The sequence below is a fragment of the Camarhynchus parvulus genome, chromosome 4 (assembly GCF_901933205.1).
Source record: "Camarhynchus parvulus chromosome 4, STF_HiC, whole genome shotgun sequence".
NCBI lineage: Eukaryota > Metazoa > Chordata > Aves > Passeriformes > Thraupidae > Camarhynchus > Camarhynchus parvulus.
The window spans coordinates 54,733,193-54,755,614 of record NC_044574.1 but is presented as its reverse complement, the minus strand read 5'-3'; the positions used below and the strand labels follow the sequence as shown (position 1 = coordinate 54,755,614).

General features: G+C 41.8%; 1 protein-coding gene across 14 annotated transcripts in view; it reads left to right on the top strand.

The window, feature by feature from the left end:
• The window catches only part of ADGRL3 (adhesion G protein-coupled receptor L3), a 489,715-nt gene that overhangs the window by 272,548 nt on the left and 194,745 nt on the right, over positions 1-22,422 (top strand). For all 14 annotated transcript variants that reach the window (XM_030948024.1, XM_030948015.1, XM_030948022.1 and 11 more), the window contains one exon: positions 8,190-8,299. In XM_030948024.1, the coding sequence (XP_030803884.1) occupies positions 8,190-8,299 (110 nt within the window). The remainder of the gene's footprint in view (positions 1-8,189; positions 8,300-22,422) is intronic.

Sequence of the window (22,422 nt, the reverse complement as noted above, 5' to 3'; positions counted from 1 at the left end):
CAATTAGTAAAGAGGGATATGGTGAAAGTAATACCAGATTTTCCTTTGAAAATAGGGTGGAATATTTATTTATTATTTTTTTCTAATATATTTAACATGTTTCCAAGTGTTCATGTTCAAATTTGCTTCCTGCTCAGCCAGTGCTGAGCAGCAGGTTTGTACCTCACAGTGCTACAGAGCTGCAGCACCTTGGTGTCAGGCGGGGCGTTGCTCCCTGGGCTGCAGGCTCAGGGGACAGGCGGGTAATGGTACACTGAGGGTCTGAACACACTTTAGAGCTGTTGTACAGAAAATAACCTATTTCAGCTTGCTCTGGCTATCCCAGCTCTGGGTAGCTGCACTAAAGAAGGAAAAAATGGGCTTTAACTCACATTGACTTCTGTTAAAATGGCAATGAAGACAAAGTAATGTGGAGTGCCAGCTGAAATTCAGCCCAGATCTCCCTTAGCCTTTAATTTGGCCTCCTAGCCCAAATTAAAAACCAGATTGTTTTCTGTTCACAGTTATTTTAACTAGTGTTAAGTCTGGCTAAACTGATGAGCCTTTTATTGGTTGGTTTGTTTTAGGTGTTAGCTCTCCTCTCCAGATACCCCGACAGTGTTTTGTAAAGTGGTTTTTTATTAGGCTGCTACAGAAGTTTATGGAGTTGGAAAAACTAGAGTACCTGTAAAAGGGGAGATGTAGTTCTTTAAAAGATGAGCTTTACAGTCTTAAGGCCTGGCTGGTGTGGTGATTAGCCCTGAGGACCATCCAGTAATGTTAGCCTGCATTGCAAACCTGGCCTTGCTCATGTCCTCATCTCCCCGCAGCTGGAGCAGCACCGTGACTGCTGGAGATGTGCTCAGTGCAGATCTGTTTTCCATGGTGACCCAAACTCTTTGTCCAAATGCACCCAGTGGCTGGGGCACATTGTTGTTTTGCTGTTCTTGCTTTAAGGATGAGAGTCTCTCTCACCAGGCTTGTTTCCTGTAGCTGCAGGGCTGCTGCACCCTGGCACATGGGCACAGGGTGCTTGGCCAAGCTCCTCTGTTGCCCTGCATATTCATTGCCTTTGGGGGTTCCACCTCCTCTCCTCACTGTGCTAATTGCAAGGAGATGGGGCAAAAAAATCCAAGGAAACTGTAAAATGTAAAAGACATTACATGACGAAGCACAGAGGAAAAAGCTTTTGTTGCTTGGGGGAGCTCTCGTCTGGAGGTTGATGATGAATCACATCATCCCCGCTGGCAGGTCCTGCCCTAGACCTCAGATTACTGGCCTGGGGTGTCCCTGGCAGCTCAACAGGTAAACCATGTTCAGGGGTGCCCCAAATTTTTATTAAAAACTCTTAAATCTTGTGAATTTGCTATTAAATGCCTCTTGTTAAATTTTAAGGGCCTTATCAATGAGTTGAAACACTGCAATTACTTTTTTTGGTTTTTAGTCTGTAAAACTGGTATTTAATTTATTTCCAGGACCTGTTTTCCTTCTTGCTCCCAGGCTCTCTATAACATATCAAGGTAGTCCCTTTGGTGACCTTTGCAGCTCATATTTGGCTTGGCTTTGCAAGATTTTTCTGGTGTTTTGCTGGCTGGGGTTTTGGGGTGTTTTTGGAGGCTTGTTTTTCTTCAATTTTCCTTTGTTCAATAGATAATAATAACAAGGGGAATTAAATAGGTTGGAGCTATAGAAAGAAGACTCCTTCTCCCATCAAACTTTATAAGATTTTACAATAATCATAGCAGTTTAAATGTATCTCATTGGCATTTCTGCACAGAGGCACTAGGTGAGGCTGCAATTAGAGTGCTCTGCCTCATCCTGTATTAGTTTGATCACATAAGAAGCAGCCTATCTGACAGCTCTAGCACCTGGATAATTAAAACCTGTCAATAAAACAACAAAATGCACTGTGTAGTGGGACTCGTCTGTGCTAGCATTAAACACCGCAGATAATTATATTGCAGCAGAGGTTGGAAAGCCAGCCTCTCAGTGCTCTGAAAGATCAATAAAAAGGCCCATTCATAATGAAAAAAATGCTAGAGAAACTGGATTTTCATCTCCCTGTCATTAGATGCTTTGCTTTTAAGGTTTTGCAGAGGCAGAAAAAGATTCTGTTGAGGAATTCTTTGTTTCTGGAAGCTAAACAGGTGGGGGATTTAGCTTTGCTTTTGTGCAGCACATTACTGAAAGCAAATGTGCTGAACCCAAGTCTTTTTTAGGGGCTTACAGTTCTGTTCTCCACTGCCTCCCTTTTCTGCTTGCCTTTTTTTTTTCCTTTACCCCTTATTTCCAGCCCATCATGTGAGCTCCACTTTTTAGTGATATTTCTCTTTGCTTCCTGTTTACTTTCTCCAGGGCTTTTTTTTTTCTTCCTTGGCTCTTCCTAAAGGGCTAATTTGGAAATATCATATATTGACAGGGGAGAACACACTCCTGGGTGACTTATTTGCTGTGACAGCCTCTTTCTTAAAGCACTCATCCAGAGAGGAGATTTTTGTGTTCCAGGGAAGGAAAAGGATGTCTTGCAGCATTGCCATGAAGGATAATGAATTAAGTCTGTCTGTTACTGTAAAACCATTAGAAAAGCATAACAGACCTTGAGGAAGAGGGTTGGATATTGATGTCTCGGCTATATTAGCGTGCCTGGGCACACGATGGCTGCCTCGTCTTTGCAGAAAAAAATGAAGTCTGTGTAAAGTAGGTGTTTCAGCTGAGGGCAGGGAGGAAGAGTGCCTTGGTTTTTTGGCAGCCAGTGCTCATGAAACACAGGTGAGTGGTTTGGTTGGCGCATGTGGGCATTAAGCTTCCTTGTTGGAAGCTGCTCTAGGTGGAGGGTAGCACAGCTATGAGCAGGGTGTGTTAGCAGAGCATGGGCTGGATGTGGCAGCTCAGTATGTGCCCTGTAAATCTAAGTGTGTGGACATGAAGTTTTCCCATCCTCAGGGTGTTTGACACCCAGTTTGGACTCTGACAATTTTGGATTCAGAGGAGGCAGGTGGCTTCCCCAGGTAGTAGCTTCCACTGTGCCACGTTCACAGGAGCTTCTGTGCTGCAGAAATTGTTGCTTCGTCTCTGAAGGGCTTGTCTCTGGAGGATAAGGAGAAGGAGGGTGTGTTGGGATGAAATCAGTGTTTGAGCCTCTAGGCTTGTGGTGGAGCTGGGCATGGATTCTTGTTGCTCTTCTCCTGATGTCCCTAGCACAGTAGGTGCCTGCCTCCATGGTTTAGGCACCTGCTTTTATTGTCTGGTCCCTCCTAGATGGGGAGTTGGTGGTATTGCACCTGCCATGATTAATGCTGAAAGGCTTTTGTTTGGAATTGATCTTTTATTTTATGCTGCCTTTGCATTTTTGTTCTGACGAACATATTACCCCAGACACGTCTAGCCTGATGTTGTTGACATGTCTATGCTTTAAAGGTTTCTGGAAAGCCTGAAAATAAACTGCCAAACTTTTTTTTTTCCCTTTCTTGATCTCTTACTAAATATATTAACAATGTCAGCATTGGAAAAAAAATTTAAAGATATCACAGCAGGAATAAGCAGCTGTTTACATCTAAAGTGTTTCTGTTTCGTTGTCACAAGATGACCTTGTCACTTACAAATCATAAAAATATTTCCAGGGAGAAGAAATGGAAGCTTGCTGAAGGGGAATGAAGTTTTGGTGTTGTTTTTAGTTAAAGTCTGAACAGAGAGTTGTAAGCAGAGTTGAGCCCTGCAGCTGGTCCTGAACTCAAATGTTTCCTTCAGTCCCACTGCTATAAATGCAAAACAAATGACAAATGAAATACTATTCCTGTTTCACATTAAAACTCCTGAAAGTCGTTTTCCACTGGAACTGGGAGAAGTTCTGCAGAAATAATCCATGTTTTCTGTTACGGTGTATTTGTTACACTGGATTGACACCTCGCTTCTAGATTAAATACTTTTCCACATATCCAGATAGAGAGACAAAATGGGGGTCTTAACTAGTAGGAATAAATACAGCTGGAAAGAATTAATAGGAAACTCCCCCCCCCCCTCCCTTTTTTTCCCTTTCTTTCTGATTTCTTTTTTTTTTTTTTTTTTTTTTTTTAATAATCTTGCAACTGCAACAATTTACACTTTTCCCAGTAGGGTGATTTTTCCTCTCCAAAACATAGATGTGAATAACATGAACTTACGTTTATGAGATGATGGATGCTTAAAGGCTGCCAAGTACCTTGGGCTGACTTCTAGGAGGGTTTGGAGTATTCTCTTTTCCTGAACATACAGGAACAGACAGGAATTGGTGTCTCAAGTTGGGCTGAAAATGCTGATCTTGGGTTTTGCTTTGGTTTCTGGTCTCTTGGTTGGTCGTGCTGAGCTGAGTGGACACTCTTGGTTCAGGGAAAGTGTCCACAAATCCCAGCAGCAGTTATGGAGGTGGCCCAAGACATGGGAGGGTCTTTGAGAAGCAGTGTCTTTACTCATGTGCCCACCTTGCACTTCAGGGCATAAGAGGGAAAGTGGAATGATGGCATAAAACAGATCAACACACGCACAAAAGGATGGCTATAAATTTCTTGTCAGATTTCATAATAACAAACAACAAGGTGAACTAAAACTACTTGAGGGGCTACTTCAGTTCTCTTGTGTCTCCAGAACATTTGTCTTTAAAATGCTGGGCAAACTAATAAAATGGAAGCTATTTTTTTAATAGCATAAAATTGTCTATCTGGTCCCCTAAATTCACAGAGTCTTCTCACAGTTCTCTTGTTTGCTGGCATCAGAACATATGGAGAATGAGGAAATACCTCAAGAGGCCAAGAATTGTGTGGAAAAGTTGTAGCTTGAGGGCAATGATGGGGAAAGAAAAGTGGTTTTCTTTGAAGGAGTTGATGAATCAGTGCTGGAAATAAGAGGTGCTTGTGTAAAGGCATTAATAAAAGATATAGGTGGGTGTGAAAAAGGTGACTGTAGTTTTCTGGGGTTATGATAAAGCCAGCAATGCAAGCTGTTCCTGCGCTGTTGGAGATAAATCCAGCATGATGCAGAGCTCCTGTGGAGCTAAGGGAGGTGTTTCTGTGATTGATTGCCCAGGGGAGGAGACACATTGATACCTACCAGCTTCATACCAGCTGCTGCAGTTCCAGTTCTCATTGCAAACTGTACCTCCAGTAGCTGGCAAAGATCTTCCTTCAAGAAAAGAAAAGAAAAGCGAAGGGGCGGGAGGAATGGAGTGGGGTGGGCAGTGGTAGACGGTTCCCAGCACTAAGCCTCACAACCTGCAGGAGTTTGGAGCAAGTATTGCCAAGACCCAGGTGCCAGGAAATCCCAAGATTCCATGTAAAATCCTGTGATTTACAAGGAAGAGCTCATGGCCTGGTTTGCTGGAAATGGAGTATAGCAGGAATACATTATGAGTTTTCTCCCTGTCATTTTCATTACAGATTCATCATCTTTTACACATCTCCTTTCCTGTGTCACTTTTTGCATGCCACTTAGTGTCACCTGGGCCTTTAATCTGTCTGGAAAGAAATATGACAAAGCTGAAGGGACCAAGAAGCTGTTGTAAAAGGGATAAAATGCATGAGCAAAAGCAGAGCAACCAGAGCTTTAATGATGAGTGGTTTTTACCTCTTTTTCCCCTTAAAATTCCCATAGCCTGATGTCTGACAGTAATAGTTCATTGAACAGGCATTAGGTTTTTTCCTATGGTTTTTAGTGTAAACTGCCATCATCCCTTAAATGTGCTGGAATGAGAAACCTGCATGGTTCCACCTGGGATGATAAAAGGAAGCTCAAAATGCCAAGTACCAGGTTCAGTTTTGCTGCCCATAGAAAAGGAGTGTGAAAAAGAGAGAAGGTTGAGTTCTTCTGGTTTTCATTTTTGGGTCTTTTTTTTTGGTTTTTTTGTTTTTTTGTTTGGTTTGTTTTTTGGTGCTTTTTTGGTTTGTTTTTTTTTTTGTTTGTTTGTTTGTTTGCTTGCTTGTTTTTGTTTTTGTTCTGGTTTTTCTTTGGTTGGTTTTTCTGGTTTTTTGTTTTGTTTTGTTTTTAATATGAACCCTTTTTAAGTTAATTTTGCAAGTTACTGACACCACATAGTATTTGTGATTTTATTTGAGAGTTTTTGATTTGGTTTTCTGTGTTTCCTCCCCAAGGTGGCAGTGATAATTTGATCTCACCTTCTTTGAAAGTTCCTGTGCCTGGTAGACTTTGCCATCCACCATTCCAGGAAAGTGTAGCAGGGCTTCAGGATGTCCTAGAGCTGGGGGAAAAAGCTTCTGCATTTCTGTGCATCCTGCATTCCCCATTCAGGCCCTTGTATCATGAAGCTTTTAGTCTCTCTGGTGATATTGCAGAAGGTAGCATGCATTTGAGGAGGTTAAAACTCTGCTGTTCACAGACAACTTTCCAGGTTGTGTTTTCACTTCTGTTTTATGTATCCAAGTTCTTGCATTAAAAAGAAAGGACCACAAGGAAATGCTCGACTATTCAAAGCAAATGCTTCCTTGCAAACAGAAAGAAAACACAACACAGATGAGCCCTAAATGTGCTTGTTCCTCCCTCCACCTCCAATTCCTCCTAGTTCTGGATCTTTACTCATGATTTTGAAAGGTATCTTTGATCCATTGCTGTTATTCTGTGTAATGTGGCCAGTGCTGTCCCTTCAGCCAGGAAGACTATTGATTAGACCAGTGAAATTGCTTTTTGAAAGGCACATTGAGCCCAGTAAAGGATTTTTGTTGAAAGTGAAATTCTGGATGATGTTCAAAGCCTCTCCTGGAAAACTGCCCACTTGCATGGTCCGAGCTACCTGTGATATCCCAGCATGGGTGAGGACAGTTATCTTTTTTGTTAAGGAAATTATTTTTCTGTCTATATAACAAAACTAGTCACTTGCTGTGATAACTGTTGTCTTTCAGCTAGAAAACAGGAGATTTTCCCAGCCCTCTGGATTATCTGGTATCCAGCAAAACAGCCTGATGAGCAAGCGTATCTGATCTTATTATTCTTTCCATAAAATTAAAGAAATTATGGAGCTTAAGGCAATTGCTAATGAACCAATTTTAATTTACAGGCTCAAATAAAATCCGCATTAAGGCTGACAAACTGTAGCTTCAGGTAAACATGAAGCATTTCCACTGCAGACCTAAATGAATTCTGTGCTGGATGTTACAGCTTCTGCCAGAAGAGCAGGAGGGTCAGGGGTCCCATTTCATGTCAGAGGAGGCAGACTCCTTAAGAAAATGCAGTGGTTTAGCCCATAGGAGGTCTCTTTCTGGCATGCAAAAGCAGAAAAATCAAAGACTAATAAAATCCCTCTCTATTTTTTTTAAAATATTTTTTATTTAAACAAAGAAGCAGATTATTTTTCTCTATAGAATCACTGTTTGCTAAATACTTTTACATCACGAATTGTACATTAGAGGTGTTTGTCCCATGAAATCAGAGGCAAATGTGGGTTTCTACCCATGCGCAAGCCAGTACCCATGGACCAGTATATGCCTCAGGAAGAGCATCTTGCAGAACCCAACCTGTGTGTGTGTGTGCGCGCGCTCTTAAGCTGAAGGATGCTCACTGCAGCAGGCAGGGTCAGCTCCTTCTGTGTCTTCTTCATGGAGATCAAGCTTTTTGGGAAAAGTACCTCATTTCAGGAGGTGCATCCGTGCTGGGCAGAACGATGGAATAAAGCATAGCCATTTGTGCCTAGTGCAAGGATGTTGTCTTGTGAATGATCACACTGGGAAGTTTCTCTGACAGGCCTGGTATAAAAACATTATTTTGGTTTTTAGGCAGCTTATTTGGTGACTTTTTTTTCTCTTGCTCAAATGTTGCTGTTTCTAGTCTTTGCTTTGGCTTAAGGAGTGTTATACAAGATAACTGGTTTTGTGGGAACACTTTATAAAAATGTTGCAAAACATATTGTTATGTCTGCTATAAAACATGCAATGATTCTTTTTGCTGCTGTTGTTGGTTTAGTCCTTGCATTTTATTTGTGAGGGTGCTGGTATTAAAGAAATACCTCCTGGAGGGGAAGGGTTGTGCCGCCATGCCTCTTCTCTTTTGGCAATAAGCTGATGGAGATGTCGATATTTGCCACCAGCCTCTGCGTGCTCACTGCTGAGCTTCCCCAGGTGATGCTGGAATCCTGGCTCCTGCATGTTTTTGACACTACAGGGGCCACTCAGCTTCTTGACCTGTCCTTCTGTCTGGTCTGTTTCCTGACTCTCATCTCTGTTGCTTTCCAGATGCAGTAATCGGACCCAGTGTGCGGTTGTTGCCGGCCCTGACGTGTTTCCAGACCCGTGCCCCGGGACGTACAAGTACCTGGAAGTGCAGTATGAGTGTGTCCCTTACAGTATGTATCCTGATATATTTGCACTTGTTATTTCAGTAGAGATTTATTGTGGAGGTTGGGACGGCCTTGAGCCTGTCTCTTGTTGCTCAAGGGCGAATAAAGCAGCCCATGTGCATCGTATGAGACTGAGCTGATAAGATATGAAAAATGGTTCTCTGTGTCAGGTTTGTGCTCAGGTTAAAAATATCCTAATAATGTCTCCCGTGTTGTACAGCATAACAGTGACACATCATCTTTTGGAAAACACTTGGGAAACCCCATTAGAGAAAGCTGACCAGAGGAACGAAGCACTACTGCTGCCTTATAGCTTTTCTTTACAGAGGTTTATGCTTGTAATCATACAGCAGTGTGCTTCAACTGACCTATGTCCATGTAACTGGTGGCATTTGATAAGTGTCTTAAATACAGGATTGTGTCACCAAGGAGGTAGGAAGCTATTGTTTTGGGTAATTTGATGTTTCATGGTAGAAAAATACTAATTTATAAGCTTCCAAAGTTACAAAGGCAAATTACAGGCAAGCCATTTTATACTGAATTTTTAAGGTTAGAAAGCCAGTCACCTGAGATGACAGCAATATGTGCCAAGTGGAAAATTCAGAGCTACAAAAAGTATTGTACCTCAGAATTTGCTTTCTGTAGAAACCAAATTTGTTACATGGAGGTAAGGCCCTACTGCCAAAAAGGGCGTACCTGAAAAAGGAAATAACAATGATAATACGAGAAGTGCACTTTTTATTAGCAGTTGTAGAGAGCTGAATGGTGAATAACAGCACCATTTCCAGGTTTTCTGTTTGAGCAGGCCAAAGCTTATTGCAGCACACCCCTCAAAATAATAAAGCAGGTATGGGAATGTATGCTTTCAACCCACAGTGTTGTATTGAGAGAGCAGCAGGAGGCATCAATCTGCTGAAACCCAGAGTTTGGCTGGAGGACTAAGACCATCTTTGTTGCCTCAAGCAGGGGCTGCAGGAGAGCAGACGTGGCTGAGCAATGGCAGGTGCCCTGTCCAGAGGGGAAAGCAGAGCTTACAGCCCCTGGGGTGGTCCCCATCCCCCAGGCAGGAGGTGCCCACCTGCCTGCTGCCACAGCCTGGAAAGACTGTGTGGTCTTGGGTTTCTGTGAAACTCCAAGACCACCTCTCTGTGTAAAGGGGATCTCTCTGTTGAGGGACTCAGATACTCTGCTGGCAGCAGTCTCAGTGTGTCCAAATTTGATTTTTCTAAACATAACTGTGAAGCTTCTAAATGCAGCGATGGAATACTTTTTATGGGGTGAGCGATTAAACTCATGGAAAGATTGACATCAGGGCTTAGGATCTACCCTATGAAGCAGAATATACTCCAAATTACAGTTTAGAGTTATTCCACTCTAAATGAGGCTTTTCATTTCAGAAGCAACACTGTGCATGGCAGGGGTTAGGGAAGATTGGTTTCAGCTTATCACAGCAGGTTGTATTTCCCTGTGATTTATGATTTGCATGAGGGTATGCTGTTCCCTCCAGAGACTGGGCTGGTAAAGCAGCAGTCATTACCTGGTACCCCTCCACAGCCTTTGTTGCACATAAAACAAAGAGGAATAGTGGTGCCTTGTGAGAAAGGCAATATGTCAGTATTACACCCCAAAGTGTTAATTGGCCCTGTGTACAAGAAGTAGAATAACTCTTGTGAGAGGCTGCTCAGTAACAAATGTACAGTAGGGATTGAGTATTTTTTAATGATCTGAATGTAGGGAGGAGAAGGAAGACAATTGACATGCTGCTTTTGCAAGTAAGGTAGGAGCTTTGATGGCTGCTTCCTCCATTTCTTTATGAATCAAATATGGGGCCTCTGCAAGTAGAGTTAGGGGGGGAAGACAAAGGGCAGGCACATGATGAAATAGGGTCCAGTCTTCTGAGGTTGTTGTTGTGTGTTACCTAGGAAATTTTGGGTCAAATCTTCATGTGTTGTTATCCAGTGTAGCATCTGTGGGCTAGGTTGTTTAGGCAAACTGTGTCCCTTCATGTGCTGACATGGAGTGGGAAACCTAGAGCTCCATTTTATTTTTCTCCTGCCTCAGTCTCTGCCTGGCTTTGTTGCTGGCTCTATTTCTTCCCTCAGAATGGTCAGATTCACTTTGTAGATGTTCCCCACCTGGGCTCCACAAGTGTCCCGTAAATGAAAGCCATCCAATTGATGGGAAAGGTGTCAGCTCTGGGCAAGTAGGTCAGCAAAGGCATGTCTGGACCAAAGCCACGCCTGGTGGATGAAATCTGTTCCTTCTTTTCTGCCCTGTGATTGTCAGAGGTCAGTTCTTGTCACTGAGCCCACATGCCTCAGCCCCTGTGCAGCCAGCCTTTGGGGGTGGTGGGGTCTGCCATCTGGCCATCTGCTAAAGGAGCACCTCAGCTGCATCATAAAGGAATTAATATTTCAGCAGGCAGTTGTACTTGTGTGCAATTCCAGCTTGCCTTTGTCTGGTTGGATGGGTTGCTCCTCACAGTTTCAAATTATTCTTTATGGGCAGAGAGTGGGTTTACCCAAGTGTTGGCTGAGCAGCAGAAGGGAGGGTATGTGCATCTCAAGAGAAGAGGATTTGGGAGTCATCTTTAACAGATGTTGTTAGGACTGACCCTAGGCACTTGTGCTTAGTATAGTGCTAGTGTATATGCTCCCCCAAAGAAAAAAATATGGAAGGTTTAAAACCCCATTCATTAGCCTGTTTCTCTTTTTATTATTTTATTATTTATTTATTAACTCTTCTAACACTAGCTCATATCGTTTTCTAGAGGAAATCAGCCCCCTTTCATCTCAGATGGGGAAAATCCAAGTGTCCTCTATGAGTGTAGCTCATATATTGTAAAATCTCCTTTACATTACCCCACACATTCCTGTGTGTTCACTAGGTACCCCTGATAAGGAGAGTTTTGTGAGTTACTCTCACCATGTGGACAAGATGAGAGATGATTATGCAGATAGCCCAGTCCTCTCCTCCTATTACTGATCCTGTAGTTGCTTTATTGGGTAGCAGCAGCCTTCTACTAGAATGGACAGTCATTCCAGGACACCTGGGCTTCTTAGGTTGCCCTCTGACAGTGAAAAGTAGGTGATATCAGCAGGTAAAAAGATAGCAGACCTAATTTGCCAGGCTTCAGTAGCATCAGTTGTCCTATTTTTCTGGTATCAGAAAAAATCATCCAAATAATTTTGTCTTTCTCAAAGCAGGCCTTAGCATGTGGCATGTATTTCTCTTAACTAAACTTGCTTTAGGTACTGCCCCTTTTCTTCTGAAATACTTAATTTACTACTCCAGTTTTCTTAAATGGAATTTGCTTTTAATAATTACTGACCAAGAGAGATTTTCCATGGTTTTCAACTGAATATGTACTACTGCAAACCTGCAGTCCGCCACTGCCAGAGCTGTGGACGTGTTTCATAGTGGAGAGGTGACTGAGCTGTTTTGTGCTGTGTGTGAGTATGAGAAACCTGACATGGTGAGGGTCCCCTTGATCCAGCAGTCTGCTGTTTCCTACTGCATTCCTTCCCTCTGCCCTTCTCCCTTTACAGAGCAGAGTTAAATGGGTAATGGGAACAGCAGTGGTGGAGGTGGTTTTGTACAGCTAGGTCAACACTCACTGCAGAAACACTTCACTGTCATCTTCTGGTGCTTGTACCATCCTGTTGTCGTGGTGCCAGTACATCTAGGAGTGAAATTTTTCTTATTTCACCATTGTAATGTGCTAAAGGCCTTCCTGTTTTTACCCATGAGCCAGTGCAGAAAGCAGATGAGTGACTTATCCAAAGCTGTATGTGAGACCAGTGACCAGCAAGAGAGCCCAGTTTTGCAGGAGCAGTGGTGTTGGAAGAGCTGCCCAGCTAGCTGTCACTTTCATCAGACACATTTTCTATCAACAACACAAGAAACCCAAACCCAAACTTTGGTTTTGCTAATGCTGCCTCTGTATGTACATGACACCTCACAGCTCAAACTATCCATGTTTTAGTGGTTCTGCAGGTATTTTGGAGAAGGAGGAATGGCGTGAACAACCCAGTTGAGGCTCCCTTTTCTCTCTCAAGCACATGTGCTCCGTGGGACGCGGCAGTGGCACTGCTCTTCATGGGTGGCACTCCAGATCAGAAGAGGGGGAAATTCCAGCATGTGAGCAGCTATTGCCCACTGGCTTAGACTGAAATTTAGGGATTGTCTGCACTTAGTTTCTATTTGGGTTTTGAAAATGGTATGAGTTGAAAGCACTAGAGATATTTTGGAGTGCTTTCTTCTGTTCATTTCCCTGTAGAGACAACCTTGCAGGCCCCCAAGGATCCAGCACAGTGTTGAAACGAGGATTTAGGTGTATCTGAGTCAGATTTACTGTCGCGTTATCCTGACCTCCCAGTTCCCTTAGGCTCTAGGTTTTGGAGGTCACAGAATAACTTGTGCACTGTTGTCCTTCAGAAGCAGTCTGTTTTTTAAAGAGGAAATTGGAAAATTTAAGCTGTAGGATAGGGCAAAGTGCCAAAAGGGTGGTGACTCGATGAGGACAAGCCCATTGCTGCATTGATGGAAAGGATGGCAGCAGCAGGAGGGTGCCTCAGGCATGGCATATCCCACTGTGATGATAACCTGCCTCACACCCAGGCCACCAGCCTTCCATCAGCTTTTAATATTGGGGAGATCTGTTCAAAGGGATGTTTCTTGCAAGGGAAAAATGCTCATGGCTTCCAGGGAAGGATGAATTGTTCTTTCTTTCCATTCTGTTTCTTTTTGTGTGGGCTAATGTGAAGGCACCACATATCTCTGGTGCTTACAGAGAATTTCCTTCTTCTTTAATACTAACAAGAGGAAGGGAGAAAAAAAAACACAAAAAACCACAGCACATGAGCATATTTCATCCTTTCTTTTCTTACGACTTTTTTTCTTTTTAAACATGGAACCTGAAATCACATTTCCCAGTTGCTGTAGTGATGGAAGAAAAGGTCATAGCCTTGCTAGAAATATTCCTTTTATTGCTGATAGAAGAGTAGATGGGCTCACGTATCAATAAAAGTGAGGGATGGTAAGTGTGATGTGGGAACAGAATTCAATAAAGTTTTATTGTATCACAAGTGGACTGAAGTGCATTTAAAAACATTAAATGAAGGCACACAATATCTGCTCTGCTGGACCTTAGGGCCAGTGAATAGACAGATAATTGAATAATGACATTTTTAAGAGAATACAAGCACTAGAAAGCAAACTGATATTTTCATTGCTCTAAGATTGTTGGTAGAAAGGGAGGGAGAAGGGGGAAGATGGGACAAAATTGCAATCTGAAAACAGTTTAATGAGACCACTTTTCCCCAGAATACAGTTCTTAATTATTTCTGGAGTGCTGTAAGGCCATTATGTGGCCTCTAGGCTTTCCCTCTGTGTTTTCTTGCTGCCTTCTCCATTGGTAGAGAAGCAGTGTTTGCCCACTGAGAGCAGTGCTGTGTTTTGTTAAACAAATGGACTTGGAGCTTCTCTGTTTTCTTTTTCCCTGGGTTTTTATATTTGCTTTGTTTCTATTTTCTCCCAAGAGAATTTGATCCCTCAAGGCCCAGCAGGGAAAATGGCAAATGTTCCCAAGGGATTAAGCCTGTCTGTTGGCATTTTGGCCAGTAATGAGTGAATTCCCTCCTGAAGCCAGGCCTCCTTTGTTTTATTTGTTTAATATATTATTTTTGTGCATGGGTTGGGAAGAATAAGTAAAACCAAAGAAAAAACAAACAAGAGAACCCCCAAACCAAAAACCCAACAGCAGACATAACTATCCATTATGATTATTTCTGAGCAGAGAATCTTTGTCTCCTGCTGACAAATTGCCTTTCTTCCGATGCTTACAATTTCCTGGCATTGCAGTCAAAAAAGCCTATTTTTTTTTGTACTCACTGAAATTCCCAGCTTTGCTTGCTATTTTTTTAATATTATTTTTTTTTTTTTAATCCAGAGAGGCAGAAATAAAGAATATATTGCTTCCCTTATCAGTCTTCTTTTACTGGGTGTTTGTGGGGAGAGTGCACCTACACAACAGCCCACTGGAAAGCACTCTTAGTTAAAATAACCTGATATTTTGGGCCTTTGCAAACCTGCAGGCTGACCTATCTGAATAGTTGCATGCATAATTTTCAAGAAGGGAAAGAAAGCTAAGAGCTAGGGAAATAAAGGTATTTGAAAACTCAAAGTAGCCTGATGCAAAGGGAAATGAGCATTTTTGTAAGGCACACTGAAATAAATGGTAACATGGTTAATTTTTGAATATGAGATGGGTTTGGCCTAAAGTAAGGAAGTTAGGTGGTTTACTGTGTGTCTGTAATGCATGTTAGTTTGAAGGTCTGCTCTGTCAGCAGGAGCATCATGGATTTCCTTGTGGGGATAAGTTGGATACATGTTAGGCAATCTCCATAGCAGGAAGGCCGTCACTACCTGGTGCATCTCTGAGTTCCAGAATGAAAAGCCAGCTCCTGCTGCCTCCTGTCATCTCTGTCCTTTCCTCTAGGTAGAGGGACACTTCTTCGTGTCTTCCACCCATGCCAGCATAAGCCTTTGTGTGAAAAGTAATTTTTTTTCTCTTGCTCTCTCCTGAGTGTTTAGCTGATTGCCTCCTGAACCAGCTCGCTGCTCCCTAGTCCTAGGCTTGAAGTTTTGAAATGCCTCCATGCACTGATGCATTCTGTCTTTAAAATATGCAGTGGTTCTGGAAATCTCCATGAACAACAGTTTTTGCTCCCATATGTCTTGGAGTTGCACAGGCTCTCTTTATCAGGAAAGTAACCACAGTGCTGTGCTCATCTCCTTTAGGTCTGAGATGCTGCAGTGGATGAGAGCTGGAGTGTGGTACAGCCTGGGTAACCTATGAACTTCTCAGATGATCATGGGATGCTTGATTGCACATTTGTTGATATTTTTATTATATTTTGAAGCTTGTACAGCTGGGAGAAATTGTTTTGGGTTTTTTTTTAAGAATATAAAAAGGTTTCTGTGGTAGAGCACAAGAGGCAAAATTCACATCTCTCCCCACCATCACCACACTCTCAGAAAATTTGCAGTGTGGAGACCCAGACTTTAAACAAGTCAAAGAATTTAGTGTAGGTCTGTTATGTGTTTCTCACATAGGCTGTTTTTCTTGATATAGAGCCCTGTCAGTTCTCCTGAGGGCCTCTATAATTGGTTTATTATGGAAGTTGAAGGTGGAAAACTGTGATGCGTAGTGTAAGTTATTTTATGAAGATTATGAATGTAAGGGGGTAACTTAATTCCTTGTGTGACTTCTATGCACTATTTATTCCTTTGCAATCCTGACCCATAGAAGCTGAATTTTTAGTGAGAAAGTGTATGGATTTGGTTTGAGTCTACTCATTTAAACTAAAAGGTGCTTAAAATCTTGTTGCTCGACTGCCTTTGGCCTTTGAGTCTGAATCAGAGGTCATTCAGTTGCATGGAAACTTTCTTTCAGTGTCAGCAAACTTTGGGTCAGGTTCCTGATAACCTGAGGCTGTCTGAATTCATTAGCTTTTTTCAAGAAACTCATCTTTGTCACACCCATTTCTAGTATAGTAAATAACTGATATTGTCTCAGCCAAAAAGGGAATTGTAGTCAGTACTGCATAGAAAGAAGAATGAAAATAAGGGATATTCTTCAATAAAGTAATAGGCTGCAGTCCTCCCACCTTCTCAGCTGATGGTTCCATATCTAAATAGTGAGACATCTTTGTAGTATCTGAAATAGATTGTGCTTGAAATAGATTTGTACCTTAATAATGATGCTGACAAAACATAGGAGCCTGACCCCTGCAAACCCTTTTCTGGAGCACCAGTGGGAAGAACCCCACTGGCTTTAAGACATCTGTACCAAGCTGTGTTTTTCAATTCTTTCTGACGTGACACTTGTAGATATTTGCCACCAATTTGCTAGCTAAGCATGAACCCACACTTCCCAATTGTCTCTGAACAAGTCTGTCATCATTTAGGGAAATATATATTTCTTTCCATTTTTAATAAGTGATTGCCTAAATTGTGCTATTATGCCAAGCACCCTCTGGAGATATTGATATGGATTTCATATGTTTTATAACAGATCTTCATGGAAATAATATTTATATTTCCAGGTTTTATTCCTATTTTCCTTTAATTTCTCTTACAAGAAGTATTGCAAAGGTTTCTTTCATTGGTGCAAGCAGTGTAAGGAGATTAAGACCATCCTTGCCAGGTGCTATTATAAATCCACAAAAGAAATGAAATACATTTATTGGGTTTTATTCTGGCCAGTAGGGAGAACAGAATATGTGTATCCAGTGGCTAAGTTGAGGATTGAAGTTCATTTCTTCTAGCACATGAGGGAGGAGGAGGGAGGGGGGAAATTTGAGTATATTAAGGCAAATCCCTTTAGTGTGTGAAAGACGAAAACGCATCTTTCCAGATCTAAAAATACAACTTTGTTGAATTTCTTTATATTAAAAGGGCTCCCAGGAAGAGAGCCAAATACATCTGAATGTATTACTTCTTTCCCTCATTTCCTCCACTTTTCTTCCTAACAACATTTCCAGTCAACTTTTAACAATATCAGCCTGCATGAAACTACAGTGGTTGTATGCACCTCAACTCTGGCAAAGGAGACAAACATGGACTGCATAGTATTTGATATTTGTTAGCTTCTGTTTCCAGAAGGAGTAAAATGGGAGGAATTGTCAAGACTAAGGCAAAAGGGCCTTCCCCAGGGTATCCTTTTGAAAAACAAAACACCAGACAAAATCCTGCAACTTATTTCGAGAGGTTTCTTATCTAAAAGTAGTCATGGCATGTCATTTACCTGGGCTGATTACCAGACTATGCAGAAATGTTCTAAAGAGCTTTTCAAGGTGTATATTTTTATTTATTTTTTTTCTTTTGTGGGGGGGGGGCGGGGGGGGGTAGGTGGGCAGGGTGAGGGGGTAGGGAGTGGAATGATGACCAATTCAGATTAAAAAATATTTATTCCAATTGATTTCACAGATGAGTGTATTGCTGAGGGTCTAAACTAATCTCCTCCTCCAAAGTCCTTTTTCACTCCATGGGTAACTTAAAAATGTCTAATGTAGTTTTAAAAAATGCCTTAATCTCATTTATCTTTAATTTCTCTGTTCCACTCTGCAAGCCCACATAAAAAGATTTACAGTGGGTATTTATCCCTTCCAATATCAAAAGCAAATTCCCTTCCAGATCTCAATTTTCACTGATAATCCTCAGAGATGTATAATTTTAATTTACCTTGCAGATGACGTCTACCTGGTTTCTCTCTCAGCTTTTATGAAGGTATTATTCAGCTGCACCTCATTAACTCTGGTTTGTTTTTTTGGTTTTTTGGGTTTTTTTCTCTTCTCTCTTGTGTGTCTTGAACAGTGTCTGTGAGTGGAACTATTGTCTTGTCCTTTGCTGGAGTGCACATGCTGGTGCAGCTGGGGCTGGCATGTCACCACGTAATCCAGCTGAGTCCTTTCTTTTTATCCCAGGAGAGGCAGCGTCGGGGCCTTGTCCTTTTTATTTCTTTAAAAATTAATAATCTCACATTTTTCCATTTCATCCCTTACAATGGCTTGCAGGACCACACAGATGCACACTCATGCACCTGAAAGCTTCCCAAAACCTCAGATGTTCAGATCTGCAAAATAATGGTTCTGCTAAACAGAACAGGAACTATTGTGCTCTTGGGATTTTGAAAATGAGTCTATTATATTTAGGTGCCCTAATGAAAGCTGAGCTTCCCTGGAAATCTACCTTTAATGTCTGTATAGGAAACACTCTGGCGTCATTCCACCTATGTTACTATTTAAAGCAGCAAATTGTGCATTTAAGTGCTATTCTGAATGCAGCCCTAAAAGATGGTTCCATGTTTCTGCAGCAAAACTGAAGGGGTGGAAGGAATGTAAAGTCCATGGAGCAAATGCAGACTTGAGCTTGAGTATTTGAGAAGAAGAAAAATCAGGAAACAATGTATAGATGGTGTTGGAGATATATTTTTATTAGTAAGACGTGGCTCAAAACATTGAAATTGTGAGATAAATGAGTTTCATAGTCTAGCCTCGTGTGGGAGAGCAGAATGGAGTGGCTAGTGACTCTCTTTGGTATGAAATTACACTGTACCTCTACTGGTGGTCTTTTCCTTGTCACAGGCTGAAATTAGTCCTGCTTCAATATAATCGCATTTGTATCCTGCTGCTGCTTTGGGTATTTACACTCAGGTTTGGCAGTGCCTGAAACAGGAAAAACTTTCAGTCAGTAATCAGTATGGTGCTGAAGGTGTGGAGGCAGCAGCTACTAAAATGCAGCAGAAAAAAGATGCTCCTATCCCACAGGCACCCCTGAGCCAGCTCTGATGCGACCATGGCATGAGATGCAGAGGCACAAGCTGTAAAGCAGGGATAAATTGGGTAAATTTGCCACGTGGGTGTTTTGTACAAGGCACAGTTGTACCCCTGGTTTCACTTGGCCTTTCCCATTGGCACCACTGGGACACTCCCAGCCAGGCATGTGCTTAAAGGTTTTGATGGATGTCCGCTTGTGTGTTTGCATCTTATATATGGTGTATGCAACTAACAGAAGCCTAATTTGGGGGGTCCTTTATGTGCTCGGGCTGGGGTTTCAGAGGAGAAACAAATAGGCCTTTGTCCATTTAAAGACTTACTCAGAAGAGTGAGCATGTGCCATGTACATTTCCAGTGAAGTCAATAATTAAATATGTTCCAGATGACTCTGGTGGGGGAGGATATTAGTAATTACCAGAAAGTGACAAATCTACATTCTGTGGCTGGTACTTTGAAAACAAAAGGTCACTGTTTCTAATAGAATCCATTAAAAATATGACCTGATTCAATTGTCATGTTTAAGTTAAAATAATGTCTTAAGTTTTGGACGGTATTTTCTGTTTGTTTTTTTTAAACAGTCTTAATAGAGGTATAGTAGTTGTCTTTCAGCACATGCCTTTGATGAGAGCCCACGGAAACACTTGGGAGTTTTCTTGTTGAGTTGGAGGGAATTTGGATGCAGAGAGTGAAACTGGACAGTATTTAAATCAGTGCAGCGTTGCTTATTAAACAGCTTGAGTCTGAGCCTTCACATTTGGGAGAAATTTGTGGTGCAGTGATGATAATATGGAGAGATTTCCAGAGAAAAAGAAAAGTTTTTGTTTCTCAAAGAGGACTGGTCCATTCTGCCATCTTGTCTCAGAAATGAAATTAAGTGGCTAACAAAGGCTCAAACCAGTTCTAGAGTATACAAAAACAATCATTCACATTTTTCCTTGGTAAAAGGAAGGTCACAGAGCTGTGGTTTGGGCATGCAGGGAGAAAACAGGAAAGGCCAAATCTCAATCAGAGTTGAAACTAGACAGTGTTGTGGCAGATAACACAAAGCTTTTTAAAAAGTACTCTAATAGCAAGAGAAGGTCTAAAGAAAGCACTGGGAGTGATACTTGTTTAAGGTGATCACCCCTCTAATGGAGATAAAGAAAAAGTGGAGGCATTCAGTGTTATTTGGGTTTTGTTCCCTAATTCTTTAATAATCCTGGTAGGCCTTGGGCTGCCTGTCCTTTCAGTGGGAGGACCATAAGTGTGTGGGAGCAGTGACTTTCCTTTTGTGAAACTGTAAGGGACCAGCTGCATCAGCCAAATGATGAGAAGTCTATGGTCCCTGGTGGAAATGATCCCAGAGTGCTGATGGAACTAGCAGATGTTATGGCAAGACCCCTCTTAATCATTTACCAAGTATCTTGGGAGTCTGGGGAGGTCCCTGTTGACTTTAAGGTAGCCAATTTATTCCAATTTATAAGAAGGACTGTTAGTCTAACTCCAGTTCCTGGAAAGTTATGAAGTAGATCATAGTGGGTTACTATTGGCATGCATTTAAAGAACAGTCTAGTTGCCAGGCACAGTCAGCCTGGGTTCACATAGGCAGATCCCTGTTTAAATAATTTGGTATTCTTCTATGACAGGGTCATTTGCCTAGTGGATCAAAGATCTGGATAAAGGACAGGAATGCACTGTTAGCAAGTTTGCTGATGGTCCCAGACTGGGAGTTGCTTTAAACTCTCTTGAGTGATGAGATGCACTGCAGAGAGAGTACAGATAGATTGGAGCATTAGGCCACGATTAATGGGACAAAATTTGACAATTGCTGGATTCTTTGCCTTGTGTGGGGGAGTGGCAGCTCTGCAGAAGGGGATCTGGGTGTGAGGGTTGACAACAGCTCAGTGTGAGCCAGCAGAGTGCCCTGGCAGCCCAGAGGACAATCCCCATGCTGGGGTGCATCAAACACATCAAACACAGCATAACCAGCCAAACAAAAAAGGTGATTATTCCGCTGTAGTAAGCGTTGATGCAGCCTCCACCTTAAGTCCTGTGTGCAGTTCTGGACCCCACAATATAAAAAGGATGTCAAGGTGCTCTAATGCTTCCAAAGGAGCAGTGAAAGGGATTGGAAGACTGCTCCTCTGAGGTGCTGCTGAGAACTTCGGATTTGTCCAAATTTGGAGAAAAAGAGTTCAAGTGACAGCCTCATTGCTCTCTATAGATTCCTGAGGAAGGGGTGTGTTAGAGGGAAGTGCTGAGCTCTGCTCCCTGACATCCAGTGATAAGACACATTGGAATGGTTCAAACTATGCCTGAGGAAGCTTAGTCTTGGCATTAGAAAGCATTTATTTACTGGAGGAGGCTTCCTGGAGGGGTACTTGATATCCCAAGCCTGTCAATGTTTAGGAAGCATTTGGTCAATGCCCTTAATATTATGCTTTGGTTTTTGGTCAGCCCTGAAGTGGTTGAACAGTTGAACTCTAGGTGGCCATTCCAACTGAAGATAAACCATTTTTGCCATGGGAAGATGCTGATGCTTCCCAGTGAAATGATAAATGGGGTTTCCAGAGCCTCGTGTGAGAGCCTGGAGACAGTTGGACATTGTTGGTGTTATGTGTGGTAACAAAGCTCAAACAAATTGCTTTGCAACACTTTTTCATCTGAACATCTACACTCATGTGGAAATGGGTTTTTGCAGTCAAACACAGCCCGAATCTTATCAATTATGAATGGCTGCAACAGATGGTATATATTATTGTTTATAAGAATAAGTGATACGTTTCAAACAAGAAACACATGCTGCTCAGCAGCTTTAGCTGCCACTTCTGAGATGGGAACCAAATCCCTGACCTTGTCTTCCCCTCCACTTGTTGGATAACATCCTATTTTAATAACCAAAAAACGAAGACCGTGAAATATTGCACGATGGAAAACTGTGTGCAAACACCAATTCCGGTGTAAGAGGATCCTACTCTTTCTCAGCTTGCTGGGAGCTGCACCTGTCTGGGCAAGGGTGAAATTTGTGTTTGCAGCACAACTATCCATCAGCCTTTCCCAAGGGTCCTTGGGACAGGGAATTTCTGCAAAACTTCTTACTTGAAGTTTCGAGAAGTTTGTGCAATGTTGCTGCAAAGAACTAGCTGGAGCCTGAGATCAAGGTATATCATGATGATGTTGATGAGTGCTTTGTCAGATACCTGGCTTTGCAGAAAATACTGTGTATTTCTTCAGTTTTTCTTTTAATCTCCATTTGTTGCATTGCCTTATTTAAAAAACTGAAATAATTGCTCTAAATACAGCAGGTGAAAGGCTTTTGGGACTAAAAGCCTGGCTCTTGAAGAGCAATCCAGATGAAGTGTAGCAGTCCTTAGAAATTGAACCAAAAGTCTTGGAAACTATAATCCCTTCAGCGTGTGCCTATTTTTGCTATAGGTATAAAATTCTATGTACATGCCTTATCTGGAAACAAACTGTGTAAGCATCTGCAGGATTGGTGCCTAATTTGGTGGAGAAAAGTCCATTTAAAAATCTTCATTGCTCTTACACAATTTGCTACAAAAACATTTGCTGTTTATGATGCAGAATCTAGACACATAGCCAGAACAAATGAGCCAGAGGTATTTTGTGGTAGTAGCCATTCAAAAATAGAATCACAATAATTTGTTTATTTTCTGATTTATAAAATTGCTACATCATCTTGGCTGAAACTGTGGGTAGAAAGCGTGTATTTTCTTGCTCTGGTGTTTTAAAATTCTCACTTAACATTCAGAACACAGCAAAATATTCATTTCTGTGTCTTTAAAACCA